This window comes from Macaca thibetana, chromosome 1, assembly GCF_024542745.1.
Source record: "Macaca thibetana thibetana isolate TM-01 chromosome 1, ASM2454274v1, whole genome shotgun sequence".
Taxonomy (NCBI): Eukaryota; Metazoa; Chordata; class Mammalia; order Primates; family Cercopithecidae; genus Macaca; species Macaca thibetana.
In genome coordinates this window covers 135,201,470-135,217,377 of record NC_065578.1, presented here as the reverse complement: position 1 = coordinate 135,217,377, position 15,908 = coordinate 135,201,470, and the positions used below count along the sequence as shown (strand labels likewise).

General features: G+C 40.4%; 2 protein-coding genes across 3 annotated transcripts in view; both read left to right on the top strand.

Moving 5' to 3' along the window:
- The window catches only part of GUK1 (guanylate kinase 1), a 359,169-nt gene that overhangs the window by 44,904 nt on the left and 298,357 nt on the right, over window positions 1-15,908 (top strand). The window lies entirely within an intron of this gene.
- PRSS38 (serine protease 38) overlaps window positions 5,616-15,908 on the top strand; it is a 28,325-nt gene continuing 18,032 nt past the window's right edge. The window contains exons 1-3 of the mRNA XM_050758991.1: window positions 5,616-5,776; window positions 6,002-6,164; window positions 7,040-7,311. Of these exons, the coding sequence (XP_050614948.1) occupies window positions 5,629-5,776; window positions 6,002-6,164; window positions 7,040-7,311 (583 nt within the window). The 5' untranslated portion in view covers window positions 5,616-5,628. The remainder of the gene's footprint in view (window positions 5,777-6,001; window positions 6,165-7,039; window positions 7,312-15,908) is intronic.

Here is a 15,908-nt window from a genome sequence, read left to right as displayed (position 1 = left end):
GGAGGTGGGGATTGGTGGGAGGTGATTGGATCACGTGGGCAGATCCCTCATGAATGGTTTGGCAACATTCCCTTGATAATAAGTGAGTTCGTGCTCAGTTACTTCACATGAAATCTGTTTTTTCAAAAGCCTAGGATTCCTTCTTCTCTCCCCTGCTCTCACCATGTGACATGCTTGCTCCCCTTCACCTTCCATTGTGACTGGAAACTTCCTGAGGCCCTCACTAAAAGCAGATGCTGGTGCTATGCTTCCTATACAGCCTGAATAATAGTAAGCCAATTCAAAAAAACTTCTTTTCCTTATAAATTACCCAGCCTCCAGTATTTCTTTATAGTGATGCAAAAATGGCCTAACACACTAATGCTACACATCGAGGAACTAGAAAAAGAACAAACTAAGCCCAAAGCTAGCAGAAGGAAGGATATAACAAATATTAGAGCAGAATAAATAAAATTGTGACTAGAAAAACAATAGAAAAAATAAATAAAACTAATAGCTAGTTTTTTGAAAAGATGAACAAAATTGACAAACGCTTACTAGACTAGAAAAAAAAGAAAATACTCAAATATCAGCAACGAAAGTGGTGGCATAACAACTGGTATCACAGAAGTAAAAGGGATCGCAAGAAACTACTATAAACAATTGTACACCAAAAATTGGATATCTAGAAGAAATGAATACATTCTTAGACACATAAAACCTTCCAAGACTGAATCATGAAGAAATAGAAAACCTGAACAAGCCAATAACAACTAAAGTGATTGAATCAATAACAAAAGTTCTTCCATCAAAGAACAGCCCAGGATTTAATGACTTCATGGCTAAGTTTTATCAAAAATTTAAAGAAAAGCCAACATCAGTCCCTGAAACTCTTCCAAAAAATTGAAGAAGAGGCAACACTTCCAAACTCATTTTATAAGGCCAGTATTACTATATTACTAAAGCCAGACAAAGGTATTACAAGAAAAGGAAATTACAGTTGAACAGATACAAATATAAATATCCCTGATGAACATAGATACAAAAGTCCTTAAAATTCTAGCAAACCAAATTCAACAGCACATTAAAAAGATCATTCACTATGATCAAGTAGGATTTATCTCTGGAATGCAAAGATGGTTCAATATATGCAAATCAATAAATGTGATTCATCACAGTAACAAAATGAAGGATAAAACCATATGATTATCTCAATAGATGCAGAAAAAGCATTTCAAAAAATTCAATACCTTTTTTATTTTTGAGATGGAGTCTTGTTCCATCTCAAAATTTTTATTTTTGAGATGGAGTTTCCCAGGCTGGAGTGCAGTGGTGTGACCTTGGCTCACTGTATCCTCTGCCTCCTGGACTCAAGAGGGTCTCCTGCCTCAGCCTCCCAAGTAGCTGGGATTACAGGAATGTTCCACCACACCTGGCTAATTTTTGTATTTTTAGTAGAGATGGGGTTTTGCCATGTTGGCCAGGCTGGTCTTGAACTCCTGACTTCAGGTGATCCACCCACCTCAGCCTCTCAAAGTGCTGGGATTACAGGTGTAAGCCATCATGCCCAGCCTAAAATTCAATACCTTTTATGATAAACATTGTTAACATAATAGGTATACATGCAATATACCTGAACACAATAAAAGTCATATATGACAAATGCATAGCTAACATTATACTCAACAGTGAAAGTTGAAAGCTTTTCCTGTAAAATCAGGGACAAGACAAGGATGCCCACTCTAATTACTTTTTTTCAACATAGTTCTGGAAATCCTAGCCAGAGCAATTAGGCAAGGCAAGAAAATAAAAGATATCCTAACTGGAAAGGAAAAAGTGAAATTGTCTTTGTTGATGACATGATACTATACAAAGAAAATCCTAAAGAATCCACCAAAAAGCTGTTAGAACTGATAAATTCAGTAAAGTTGTAGGAGACAAAATCAATAATAAAAATTAGTGGCATTTTTATACACTAATAACAAGCTATCTGAAAAAGAAATTAAGAACACAATTCCATTGACAATAGCGACAACAATAACAAAATACTTATTTTATTGTCTATTTATATTCATATTTTATTATCAAATACTTCTTTATAAGACTTGTATACTAAAAGCTATAAAATCCTTGTGAAAGAAATAGAAGAAAATACAAATAAATGTAAAGATATCCCATGTTAATGGAGTAAAAGAATTAACATTGTTAAAATGTCTGTACTACCCAAAGCAATCTACAGATTCAATGCAATTCATATCAACATTCCAATGTCATTTTTCATAGAAAATGTCAAGAAAAAATAATCCTTAAATTCATATGGAACCACAGAAGACCTCAAATTGTCAAAACAATCTTGAGCAGAAAGAATAAAGCTAGAGGCATCACACTACCTAACTTCAAAATATATTATGAAGCAATCAAAATAGAATGATCCTGGCCAAAACAAAACAAAATCAACCAACCAAACAAAAACAGACTCACTGACCAATGGAATCTCATAGAAAGCCAAGAAATAAACCTATGCATTTATAGTCAATTGATTTTTGACAAAAACGCTTAGAACATACATTGGAGAAAGGACAGACTATTCAATAAATGATGCTGGGAAAACTGGTTATCCTCATGCAGAAGAATAAAATTAGACCCTCATCTTACACCCTGCACAAAACTCAACTAAAAATGGGTTAAAGACTTAGACCTGAAACTATAAAACTACCAGAAGAAAATACAGGGAAAAACTTCACAACATTGGCTTAGGCAAGGAAACTTTGGATATGATCCCAAAGGCTCAGGCAACGAAATAAAAATAGACAAATGGAATTGCATTGTATTAGTCCATTTTTACGCTGCTGATAAAGACATATCTGAGAGTGGGTAATTTATAAAGAAAAAGAGGTTTAATGGTCTCACAGTTCACGTGGCTGGGGAGGCCTCACAATCATGGAGAAAGGAAAGGGGGAGCAAGTCTTACATGGTGTCAAGCAAGAGAGAATGAGAACCAAGTGAAAGGGGTTTCCCTTTATAAAACCATCAGATTTCATGAGACGTATTCACTACGATGAGAATAGTATGGGGAAAACTACCCCCATGACTCAATTATCTCTCACTGGGGTCCCTCCCACAACATGTGGGAATCATAGGAGCTACAATTCAAGATGAAATTTGAGTGGGGACACAGCCAAGCCATATCATTCCACCCCTGGCCCCTCCCAAATCTCATGTTCTCACATTTCAAAGCCAATCATGCCTTCCCAACAGTCCCCTAAAGTCTTAACTCGTTTCAGCATTAACTAAAAAGTCCACAGCCCAAAATCTCATCCAAGACAAGGCAAGTCCCTTCTGCCTATGAACCTGTAAAATCAAAAGCAAGTTAGTTACTTCCTAGATACAATGAGGGTAGAGGCACTGAATAAATACACCCATTCCAAATGAGAGAAATGGGCCATAACGAAGGGACTAAAGGCCCCATGCAAGTCAGAAATTCAGTGTGGCAGTTAAATCTTAGAGCTCCAAAATAATCTCCTTTGACTTCACGTCTCATATTTAGGTCATGCTGATGCAAGAGGTGGGTTCCCATGGTCTTGGGCAGCTTTGCCCTGTGGATTTGCAGGGTACAGCCTCCCTCCTGGCTGCTTTCACAGGCTGAACTTGAGTGTCTGCAGCTTTTCCAGGTGAACAGTGCAAGGTGTCGGTGGATCTACCATTCTGGGGTCTGGAGGACAGTGGCCCTCTTCTCACAGCTCCACTAGGCAGTGCCCCAGTGGGGACTCTGTGTGGGGGCTTCAACCCCACATTTCCCTTCTGCACTGCCCTAGCAGAGGCTCTCAATGAGGGCCGCACCCCTGCAGCAAACTTTGCCTGAACATCCAAGCATTTCCATACATACTGTGAAATCTAGGCAGAAGTCCCCAAACCTCAATTCTTGACTTGTGTGCACCCACAGGCTCAACATCATGTAGAAGCTGCCAAGGCTTGGGGCTTGCACCCTCTGAAGCCATGGCCTGAGCTGTACCTTGGTCCCTTTTAGTCATGACTAGAGCAGCTGGAATGCAGGGCACCAAGCCTCTAGGCTGCACACAACATGGGGACCCTAGGACTGGCCCATGAAACCATCTTTTCCTCCTAGGCCTCCAGGCCTGTGGTAAGAGGGGCTGTGAGAAATCTCTTTGACATGCCCCGGAGAGACATTTTCCCTGTTGTCTTGGCCATTAAATTTTGTTTGTTCATTACTTATGCAAATTTCTGCAGCCGGCTTGAATTTCTCCTCAGAAAATGGGGTTTTCTTTTTCTATCACATCATCAGGCTACAAATTTTCCAAACTTTTATGCTCTGTTTCCCTTTTAAACCTGAATGCTTTTAACAGCACCCAAGTCACCTCTTGAATGCTTTGCTGCTTAAAAATTTTTTCCACTAGATACCCTAAATCATCTCCCTCAAGTTCAAAGTTCCACAAATCTCTAGGGCAAGGGCAAAATGCTGCCAGCCTCTTTGATAAAACATGGCAAGCATTACCTTTACTCCAGTCCTCATCTCCACCTGAGACCACCTCAGCCTGGATTTCATTGTCCAAATCATTATCAGCATTTTGGTCAAAGCCATTCAACAAGTCTCTAGGAAGTTCCAAACTTTCCCACATTTTCCTCTCTTCTTCTGAGCCCTCCAAACTGTTGCAACCTCTGCCTGTTACTCAGTTCCAAAGTTGCCTCCTGGCAGAGAAATTGTTTTGGGATGATTTGAGCACATTACATTTATTGTCCACTTTATTTCTATTATTATTACATTGTAATATATCATGAAATAATTATACAACTCACCATAATGTAGAATCAATGGGATAAATTTTAGCAAGTATAAATGAAGGCTTAATGAATTTTTTTTTTTTTTTTTTTGAGACGGAGTCTCACTGTGTCACCCAGGCTGGAGTGCAGAGGTGTGATCTTGGCTTACTGCAATCTCTGCCTCCCAGGTTCAAGCTATTCTCCTGTCTCAGCCTCCCAAGGAACCAGGATTTCAGTTGTGTGCCACCATGCCTAGCCAATTTTTGTATTTTCAGTAGAGGCAGGGTTTTGCCATGTTGGCCAGGCTAGTCTCAAACTCTTGACCTCAAGTGATCCACCTGCCTCACCCTCCCAAAGTGCTGGCATTACAGGCATGAGCCACCATGCCTGGCCTATTTCTTTTTCTTTTCTTTCCTTCCTTTTTTTTTCTTTTTTCTTTTTTTTTGATAGCTGGGTGGCAGATGTATAAATTGTCATTGACCTAACAGAACTAAGTTGGGCCACAGAGAAAACTGAGAGCATCACGATTTAAAACACAGAATTCTCAAATGGACCACTGTGTTTAGACCTGATTGTGGAATGGAATGCCACACCTAGGCATATGAGGTATGGTTGGGGCACTGTCACATGTCCAGCTTGGGAGCCATCATGTGTCCAGGTCGGGAGAGGTAAATGGACGAGACACAGACATGTGATGGGGGTGCAGTCACATGTCCAGGCCAGGCACCCTCACTTGCTGGGAATGCCATCTCCTGGTGGGAGCCAGTCACATGTTGGGGTGCAGCCACCTGGTGGGGGCGCAATCCTGTGCTGGAGACACAGTCACCTGTCAGGAACTAGTCACCGGCTGGGGGCGCTGCCTCGAGCCTCATGGCGGCCCTTGCTTCCGGCATGGGCCCACTCGGACCCTGTGCCCTGGGCCTTCTGCTGCTGTTCCTGGTGGTGCCCCCTCCCGGGGTCGCAGCCTCGGTCCACAGACACCCAGAGAACCAGGGAATCTCCCTGACTGGCAGCGTGGGTAGGCCCTGCCCCAGGGGCGGGCGGGCGGCTGGAGACATTGCCCTTGGGGCCTCTCTCGGTGGCGGGCCTCCTCCTCTATGTCGCCTGCCTGCCCCTGCCCCTCCCCCATGTCCACTGCCTTCCCTTCCTCCTGTGTCCCCTGCCCCTCCCCAGCATCCCCTGCCTGCCCTACCTCTCCCGTGGCTCCAGCGTGGCTCCACCGTGAGCTCCGTTCTCCCTGCAGCCTGTGGTCAGCCCAGCAAGGAGGGGAAGATCCTGGGCGGTGTCCCTGCGCCGGAGAGGAAGTGGCCGTGGCAGGTCAGCGTGCACTACGCGGGCCTGCACGTCTGCGGCGGCTCCATCCTCAATGAGTACTGGGTGCTGTCGGCCGCGCACTGCTTTCGCCGGTGAGGGGGCGCGGGCCTGGGATGGTGTGGGTAGGTGGGCCTGCACGGCGTGCCCACAGCAGCTTGGATGGACCCCACGCAAGCCTCCCCCTTCACTACTGTCGGCCCTCTTCACCACTGTCCACCCGCACAAGGCCAGGTACCCACCAGTGAGGCTGGTCCCCAAACACACAGCTGGGTCCCCATCCGTGAGGCGGGTCTCCCAAGTGCACAACCAGGTCCTCAAGAGTTGACACCGGTCCCGAAGATCACGGCCAGGTCCCCACATGCAAGGCTGATCCCCTAAGTGTATGGTTAGGTTCCCATGAGCTAGGTTGGTCCTCAAATGCACAGCCTGGTCCCTACGTGCAAGGCTGGTCCCCTAAGTGCACGACCAGGTCCCCACGAGTGAGGTTGGTTCTCAAGGGCACAGCCAGATTCCCACAAGTGAGGCTGGTCCTCAAGTGCCAGCCAGGTCCCCATGAGCAAGGCTGGTCTCTAAGCACCTGGCCTTCCCGATTGCTCCTCCAACAGCCCCATTCACCAAAGCTGCCCCGCACAGCAGGCATGCCTCTACTGTGGCCATCTGGCCTCCAGAAGGATGTGTGCAGCCAGGTTATCTAAGAGTGAGAGCAAGTCTCACATGCATGGGCTGCTGGCCTGTACAGCTGGTGGCTGTGTACAGACTTGCGTCCCCAGAGCCTCCATGGGCCAAGTTGACTCCTTAGGGGGCAACTCTGCCAGACAGCCAGATAGGTCCCTACTATGCTGCAGGAAGAAGCTGGCTTTTCAATCCCACTGAGTGAGCACCAGCCCCATGTGCTTGGAGTCCCCAGGCTTGTGGGCTGACCACACAGGAAGCTGCGGGCATTGTGCCTCTGTTCTCACCCTCACAGGGACAAGAATATCAAAATTTATGACATGTACGTAGGCCTTGTAAACCTCAGGGTGGCCGGCAACCACACCCAGTGGTATGAGGTGAACAGGGTGATCCTGCACCCCACATATGAGGTGTACCACCCCGTCGGAGGTGACGTGGCCCTGGTGCAGCTGAAGACCCGCATTGTGTTTTCTGACTCCGTGCTCCCGGTCTGCCTTGCAACTCCAGAAGTCGACCTTACCAGTGCCAATTGCTGGGCTACAGGATGGGGACTAGTCTCAAAACAAGGTAGGAATACAGTGCAGGGCTTTGTGGGCAGGATGAAGGCTTCTATTCCACCACAGGGAAGAAAATGCTCTGCCAACTAAGGGGGGCCAGGTGTTTGGGGACAGGAATCCCCACCCGTCAATCAACATTTATTTGTTTGTCAGTGTGGATATTTTGTTGTTTTGTTTTATTTCTGACTGGCTTTGTTGTATGCAGAAAAATACAGCTACTTTGATGTGAAGTTGGTATGCAGTATATCAAGAACACAAATTTAAAAGCATAGTTTTCCTTAGGATTGTAAATGGGACTTAGAAATCTCTTTTAGCTTATCTAAAAACCATTTGTTATCAAACCTTTCTCCAGAAAGACCTGTGCATTCTTTGTAGATTTATACCTGGGCACTGTTCAATATTTAGGTCTATTCAAAAGAATTTTTAAAATTGCATTTGCTAATTAGTCACAGCTATTGATTTTTGCACATTGATCTTATATCCAGTCATCTTATAGAATTTATTTTTAGTAGTTTATCAACTATTTTGACAGTTCTAGATAAAAGATAATATTTTCTTCTAGTAAAGACTATTTTATCACTCTCTTCCCATATTTTATCTTTTATTTATTTTTCTTGTCTTCTTACAATGGTTGGAACCTCCAGTAGAAATGATGCCAGATCTTTTCTTGGTTTTGGTTTGGTTGGAAATGCTTGTAATGGTTCACTACAGCATTTGTGGCCTGGCCTGGAGATTTCAGGTTGATGTATTACACCAGATTTGAAAAGTTACCTTTTATAGCTGATTTACTTAATTAAAAAAAATTATAGATAATTATTGATTTTATTGAAATGCTTGCAGCAACTCTTGATAGGATCATATAGTTTTGCTCTTTTAATCTATTGATGCCAAGAATAGGCATTTAAGCTGGGTGCAGTGGCTCACACCTGTAAATCCCAGCACTTTGGGAGGCTAAGGTGGGAGGATCGCTTGAGCCCAGGAGTTTGAGACCAGCCTGGGCAACATGGTGAGATCCTGTCTCTACAAAAAAAGCTGACTTAGCTGGGCTTGATGGCATATGCCTGTAGTCCCAGCTACTCAGGAGGCTAACGTGGAAAGATCTCTTGATCCCACTTGATCCCAGAAGGTCAAGGCTTCAATGAGCCAAAACTGCACCAAAGCCTGGGCAACAGTGAGACCTTCTCTCAAAAAAAAAAAAAAAAAAAAAAAAAGTATTTAATGTGAGATGGGTCTAGAATTTTTTCTTAGCTGATTTTAATCTTTAGCATCAGTGTACTGCTGACTTTGTAGAATGAGTCAAAACTTTACCATTTATTTGTACTGTCTGCAATAGTTTCTATTAAAGTAAAGATTAGCTACTTCTTGAAGGTTTGATGTGGCCATAAAACACTCTGATCCTAGTACCTTTTGTGGGTATAAATGATTACTCTATCTTACTTTCTGTTATGGCTACTGGTTCATTCCAATTTTTAAATTTATTCTTAGGCCAATTTTGATGGATTATATTTTTCTAGAAAGTTGTTCATTTTATTCCAGATTTTGAATATAATGATATTGTGTAAGATTGTAATTCATGTGCTATTATTATTTTTCTGACTTCTCTTCATTCCTTATCATAGTTGCCAAAATTGTCTATTCTATTGCCTTTTTTATATAAAACTACCTGCTACAGATTTTGCATTGGTGTATGTGGGGAGATGGTGGTGCATGGGCCTTTATATGTTGGGTGCTTTGCTATTCGCTCCTATAGCCATCTATTCATTCATTAAACTTTTTATATTCTTTAAGTTTGCTTAACCAAACTTTTCTAATTTTTTGAGTTGAAAATACAAAAGATATTCAACATTTCATACTTTTTCTATGAATAAATTAAAGATTATAACTTGTCCTTTAAAGTCTTCTTTGGTCATGTTACAGGTTTTGAATTCTTATATATTTGTAATTCATTTCTCAAAACTATGTGCACCCTATTTTGGTTTTTTCTATATCCAATAGTATAGGACAAAATTTTTCATGTCTACAAAAAAGGCCATTGGAATTTTATAGGAATTGCACTGAATGTTCAGGCCAGGTTGACTAATGTTGACATTTTAACAATATTAAATCTGCCTATCCATGAATATGGAATGTATTTCCATTTATTTGAGTCTTTAATTTCTTTCAGCAACGATTTGTAGATTCGAGTATACAAGTTTTTCACCACCTTCATTAAATTTATTATTTTAGAAGGCATGTTATTATTTTAGATGCTATTGTAAATGAAATTGCATTTGTAACTATCTTTTTTGGATTGTTCATTGGGGGTGTATAGAAACACAACTGATTTTTGGCCAGGTGCAGTGGCTCATGCCTGTATAATCCCAGCACTTTGGGAGGCCGAGGCAGAAGGTTCACAAGGTCAAGAGATTGAGACCATCCTGGCCAACATGGTGAAACTGCATCTCTACTAAAAATATAAAAATTAGCTGGGTGTGGTGGCACATGCCTGTAATCCCAGCTATTCAGGAGGCTGAGGTAAGAGAATCACTTCAACCCGGGAGGTGGAGGTTGCAGTGAGCTGAGATCACGCCATTGCACTCCAGCCTGGGCGACAAGAGTGAAATTCCATCTCAAAAAAAAAAGAAACTGATTTTTTATGTGTTGACCTTATACCCTGCAACTTTGCTGAATTTGTTTATTACATGTAGTAGTTTTTTCTTTTTTTAAAGGATTAATTAGGATTTTCTATGTATAGGATCATATCATCTCTGAATAGAGATTGTTTTACTTCTTTGTTTCCAATTTGAATGGCTGTTATTTCCTTTTCTTGTCTAAATTATCTGTCTAGAATTTCTAGTATAAAATAAATAGCAGTGACCAAAGTGGAAATCCTTGTTTTGTTTCTGATCTTATGGAAAATGCTTTCAGTCTTTTTTTTTTTTTTTTTTTTTTTTTGAGACGGAGTCTCGCTCTGTCGCCCAGGCTGGAGTGCAGTGGCTGGATCTCAGCTCACTGCAAGCTCCGCCTCCCGGGTTTACGCCATTCTCCTGCCTCAGCCTCCCGAGTAGCTGGGACTACAAGGGCCCGCCACCTCGCCCGGCTAGTTTTTTGTATTTTTTAGTAGAGACGGGGTTTCACCGTGTTAGCCAGGATGGTCTCGATTTCCTGACCTCGTGATCCGCCCTTCTCGGCCTCCCAAAGTGCTGGGATTACAGGCTTGAGCCACTACGCCCGGCCGCTTTCAGTCTTTAACCATTGAATATGATGCTAGCTGTCAGTTTTTAAATAAATGCCCTTAATGTTGATGAAGTTTTCTACATCAGTTGAGACGATCCTATGTTGTCTTTTTTCTTTTATTCTATTAATGTATATTATATTGATTGATGTTCTTATGTTGAATTACACTTGTATTCCTTGGATAAACCTCGCTTTGTCATGATTTTATATGCTGTTGGATATAGTTTGCTAATATTTTGCTGAGGGTTTTTACATCATATTCTTAAAGGTATGATCTGTAGTTTTATTTTCTTATGGCGTCTTTGGCTTTGGCATCAGGATAATTCTGGTCTCATAGAATGAATTATGAAGTGTTTCTTCCTCTTCTATTTTTTGGTGGAGTGTGATAAAGATTGATTAATTCTTCTTTAAATACTTGGTAGAATTTGCCAGTGAAGTCATCTGGTCCTGTACTTTTCTTTGTTGGGAGATTCTTATTATTGAATCAATCTCTTTACTTGTTATAGATCTATTCAGATTTCCTATTTCTTCTGTGGAAGTTTAGATAATTTGTACGTTTGTAGAAATGTGTCTATTTCATCCAAGTTATCTCATTTGTGAGATGTTATTTCACAAATTTATAATCATTTTTATGCATTTGTCTGTTGAATCCTGTAGCAAATAAAAAGTGGAATTAAAAAACAAATAAAAAGTGGAATTCAAAACCAAACTCACTTATGAGTGAGAACATGTGGTGTTTGGTTTTCTGTTCCTATGTTAGTTTGCTGAGGATAATGGCTTCCAACTCTATCCATGTGCCTGAAAAGGACATGATCTCATTTTTTTTTTTGCACAGTATTCCATGGTATACATGTATCACATTTTTTAATCCAGTCTATCATTGCTGGGCATTTAGGTTGATTCCATGTCTTTGCCATTGTGAATAGTGCTGCAATAAATATATGCATGTTTGTATCTTTATAATAGAATGATTTATATCATGGTTTAATGATTTTTATATTTGCCCATGCATTTACCATTACCAAAGTCCTTTAATTTGTCGTATGGCTTTGACTTACTGTTTTGTGTCCTTTCGTTTCAATGTGAAGCACTCCGGTTAGCATTTCCTCTTTGGAAGATCTAGTGGTGCAGACTTCCATGGCTCTTGTTTATCTGTGAACGTCTTAATTTCTCCCTCATTTCTGAAGGATGATGTCTGATACAGGATTCTTGGTTGAAAGGTTATTTTTTTTTCCTTTTAGCACTTTAAGTACATTATAACATTGTCTTCTGATCTCCTTAGTTTTTTATGAGAAATTGGCTATTAATCTGATTGAGGATCCTTGTACATGACTAGACACTTCTCTCTTGCTCATTTCAAGATTGTCTCATTGCCTTTAGTTTTTGACAGTTTGATTATAATGTGTCTTGTTGGGGGTTGAGTTTATAATACTTGGAGTTTGTTCGACCTGAATTTGTAGATTTAAATATTTCAGCAGATTGCAAAATTTTGAACTATTATTTCTTCAAATATTCTTTCTACCTCATTCTGTCTCTCTTCTCCTTCTGAAAATACCATAACACATACCTGGTTCATTTGGTGGTATCCCAGGAGTCTCTTAGGCTCTCTTTACTTTCCTTCTTCTTTTTTCCTTTCTAATCCTTAGATTTTATAATTTGAATTGTTCTATCTTCAAGTTCACCTCTGCTCTCTTGTGCTTGCTCAAATTGTCTGCTTTGCCCCTCTAGTGAAGTTTTCATTTCAATTATTTGGCATTTTAATGCCAACTATTCTGTTTGGTTCCTTTGATAATTTCTGCTTACTAATAGTATCATTTTGTTCATATAACATTTTCCTGATTTTCTTTAATTCTTTATGTTTTCCCTTAGCTCTTTGAGCATATTTAATACCCTTGTTTAAAGTCTTTGTCTAGACTTCTTTAGGGACAGTTTCTGTCCATTTATTTTGTTTTCTTGAGTGGGCCATAGTTTTTTTTCTGATTTTTGTTGTTATTATTACTATTATTGAAAACAGGAGTATTGAGTTTTATACTTATAATGAATGTTATATGTGGCTGAGTATTGATAATAATAATGTATTAACTCTGAAAATAAGATGATCTCCAACCCCAGGGTTTTCTGTGGTTTTTTTGGTTGTTGAAAGCTATAGTAGTCTGTTTAATGATTTTCCCAAACTATTTTTCAAAGACTGTATTCTTTCTCATATGTGGTCACTGAAGTCTCTATTCCCTAGCTTCTGTTAGCTACTGTTTTGACAGTATTTTCTTGAATGCCAGGAACTAAAAACCAACAAAACCAAAAAACTCTTCTTATGATCTTTGCAGATTGACTCTGTGCCAAGACACTTTTTCAATACTTAGCCATGCATGCACCAAGCCTAGGGATCAGCCTGAGATGAAAGTTTTGGTCTTCTCAGGTTTGCTTATGAGCATGTGTCTACCCTGGGCGTGTTCATGGCCTTCTAAATTCCCGCAAGTACAGGGGTGCTTTTTCTAAAAATCTTTTCCTATTTATTTACTTTTTAAATTATATATTTTTTATTTTTATAGATTTAGGAGGTACAAGTGCAGGTTTGTTACATGAATATATTGCATAGGGGTGAAGTCTGGGCTTTTAGAGTAACCATCACCCAAATAGTGAACATTTTACCCAATAGATAATTTCTCATCCCTCATCACCTTCCCTTCCTCCTACGTTGCTGAGTCTCCAATGCATATTATTCCACTCTCTGTGTTGTGAACTTTATTTAGCTCCCACTCATAAGTGAGAAGAAGCATTATTTGACTTTCTGAATTATTTCACTTAAGATAATGGCCTCCAGTTCCAACCACGTTACTGCAAAAGACATGATTTTATTCCTTTTTATGGTTGATTAGTATTCCATGGTGTGTGTGTATGATATATGTTATTTATTTATACATATAATATAAAATAATATATATACACAAACACACCACATTTTCTTTATCCAATCATTTGTTGATGGGCACTTAGTTTGGTTCTATTTTTTTTTCTTTTTTGTTCATGCTGTCCCTGGGTGGGCTCGAAGGTTGGTTCTATATTGGCATAGTTTGGATGTTTGTTTCCTCCAAATCTCATGTTAAAATGTGCTCACCAGTGTTTGAGGTGGGCCCAGTAGGAGGTATTTGGATTATAGGGGTGGATCCTTCATGAATGGCTTGGTGCCATCTTTGCAGTAATGAGTGAATTCTTGCTCCATTTGGTTTGTGCAAAAGCTGGACTAATGTTTAAGAGCCTACCATCTCTCTTGCTTCCTCTTGCATCATATGACATGCCTGCTTCCCTTTCACCTTCTACCCTGATTGTAAGCTTCCTGAGGTCCTCACCAGAGGCAGATGCTGGCACTATACTTCTTGCACAGTCTGCAGAACAAATAAACCTCTTTTCCTTATAATTTCTCCAGCCTCGGTTATCCTTTATAGCTATGCAAAACAGACTAATAGCCATATTTTTGCTATTTCAAATAGTGCTGCAATAAACATATGAGTGCAGGTATTTTTTTGTATAGTGACTTATTTTCTTTTGGATAAATACCCAGTGGTGGGACTGCTGGATTGAATGGTAGCTCTACTTTTAGTTCTTTGAGAGATCTCTATAAAGTTTTCAATAGAGGTTGTACTAATTTTCTTTTTTTTTTTTCTTCTTCAACTTTTAAGTTCAGGGGTACATATGCAAGAGGTGCAGGTTTGTTATGTAGGTAAATATGTGCCATGGTGGTTTGCTGCACAAATTATCCCATCACCTAGGTATTAAGCCCAGCATCCATTAGCTATTCTTCCTAATGCTCTCCCTCCCTCCATTCCCCCAAACAGGCCCCAGTGTGTGTTGTTTCCCCACTCCCTGTGTCCATGTGTTCTCATAATTCAGCTCCCACTTACGAGTGAGAACATGTGATGTTTGCTTTTCTATTCCTGCATTAGTTTGCTGAGGATAATGGCTTCCAACTCCATCCATGTCCCTGCAAAGGACATGATCTCATTTTTTTTCCATGGCTGCATAGTATTCCATGGTATACACGTACCACATTTTTAAATTCAGGCATCATTGATGGGTATTTAGGTTGATTCCATGTCTTTGCTATTGTGAATAGTGCTGCAATGGACATTTGCATGCATATATCTTTATAATAGGATGATTTGTATTACTTTGGGAATATACCCAGTAATGGGTATTTCTGCCTCTAGGTTTTTGAGGAATCGCCACACTGTCTTCCGCAATGGTTGAACTAATTTACAGTCCCAGCAACAGTGTAAAGATTGTTCCTTTGTTCCTACAACCTCACCAGCATCTGTTGTTTCTTGACTTTTAGTAATAGCCATTCTGACTGGCATGAGATGGTATCTCATTGTAGTTTTGACTTACATTTCTCTAATGATCATTGATGTTGAGCTTTTTTTCATGTTTGTTGGCTGCATGTATGTCTTTTTTTGAGAAGTGTCTGTTTATGTCCTTTGCTACTTTTTAATGGTTTTTTTTTCTTGTAAATTTGCTTAAATTCCTTGTAGACTCTGGATATTAGACCTTTTCAGATGGATAGATTGCAAAAATTTTCTCCCATTCTGTAGGTTGTCTGTTCACTCTGATGATAGTTTATTTTGCTGTGCAGAAGCTCTTTAGTTTAATTAGATCCCATTTGTCAATTTTTGCTTTTGTTGCAATTGCTTTTGGCATTTTTGTCATGAAATCTTTGCCTGTGCTTATGTCCTGAATGGTATTGCCTTGATTTTCTTCTAGGTTTTTAAGTTTTTTTGCTTTTTTGATATGGAGTCTTGGTCTGTCACCAGGCTGGAGTACAGTAGAGTGATCTCAGCTCACTGCAACCTCCAACTCCCTGGTTCAAGCAATTGTCCTGCCTCAGCCTCTGGAGTAGCTGGGATTACAGACACATGCCACCACACCCAGCTAATTTTTGTATTTTTAGTAGAGACGGGGTTTCACCATGTTGGCTGGAATGGTCTCGATCTCCTGACCTCATGATCCGCCCACCTCAGCCTCCCAAAATGCTGTGATTAGAGGCGTAAGCCACCACGTCTGACCTCTAGGTTTTTTTTATAGCTGTGGGTTTTACATTTAAGACTTTAATCCATCTTGAGTTCATTTTTGTATGTGGTGTAAGGAAGGGGTCTAGTTTCAACTTTCAGAATATGGCTAGCCAATTCTCCCAGCACCATTTATTAAATAGGGAATCCTTTCCCCATTGCTTGTTTTTGTCAGGTGTGTTGAAGATCAGATGATTGTAGGTGTACAGTCTTATTTCTGAGTTTTCTATCCTGTTCCATTGGTCTATGTGTTTGTTCTTGTTCCAGCACCATGCTGTTTTGGTTACTGTAGCCTTATAGTATGTTTGAAAGTGGGTAGCATGGTGCCTCC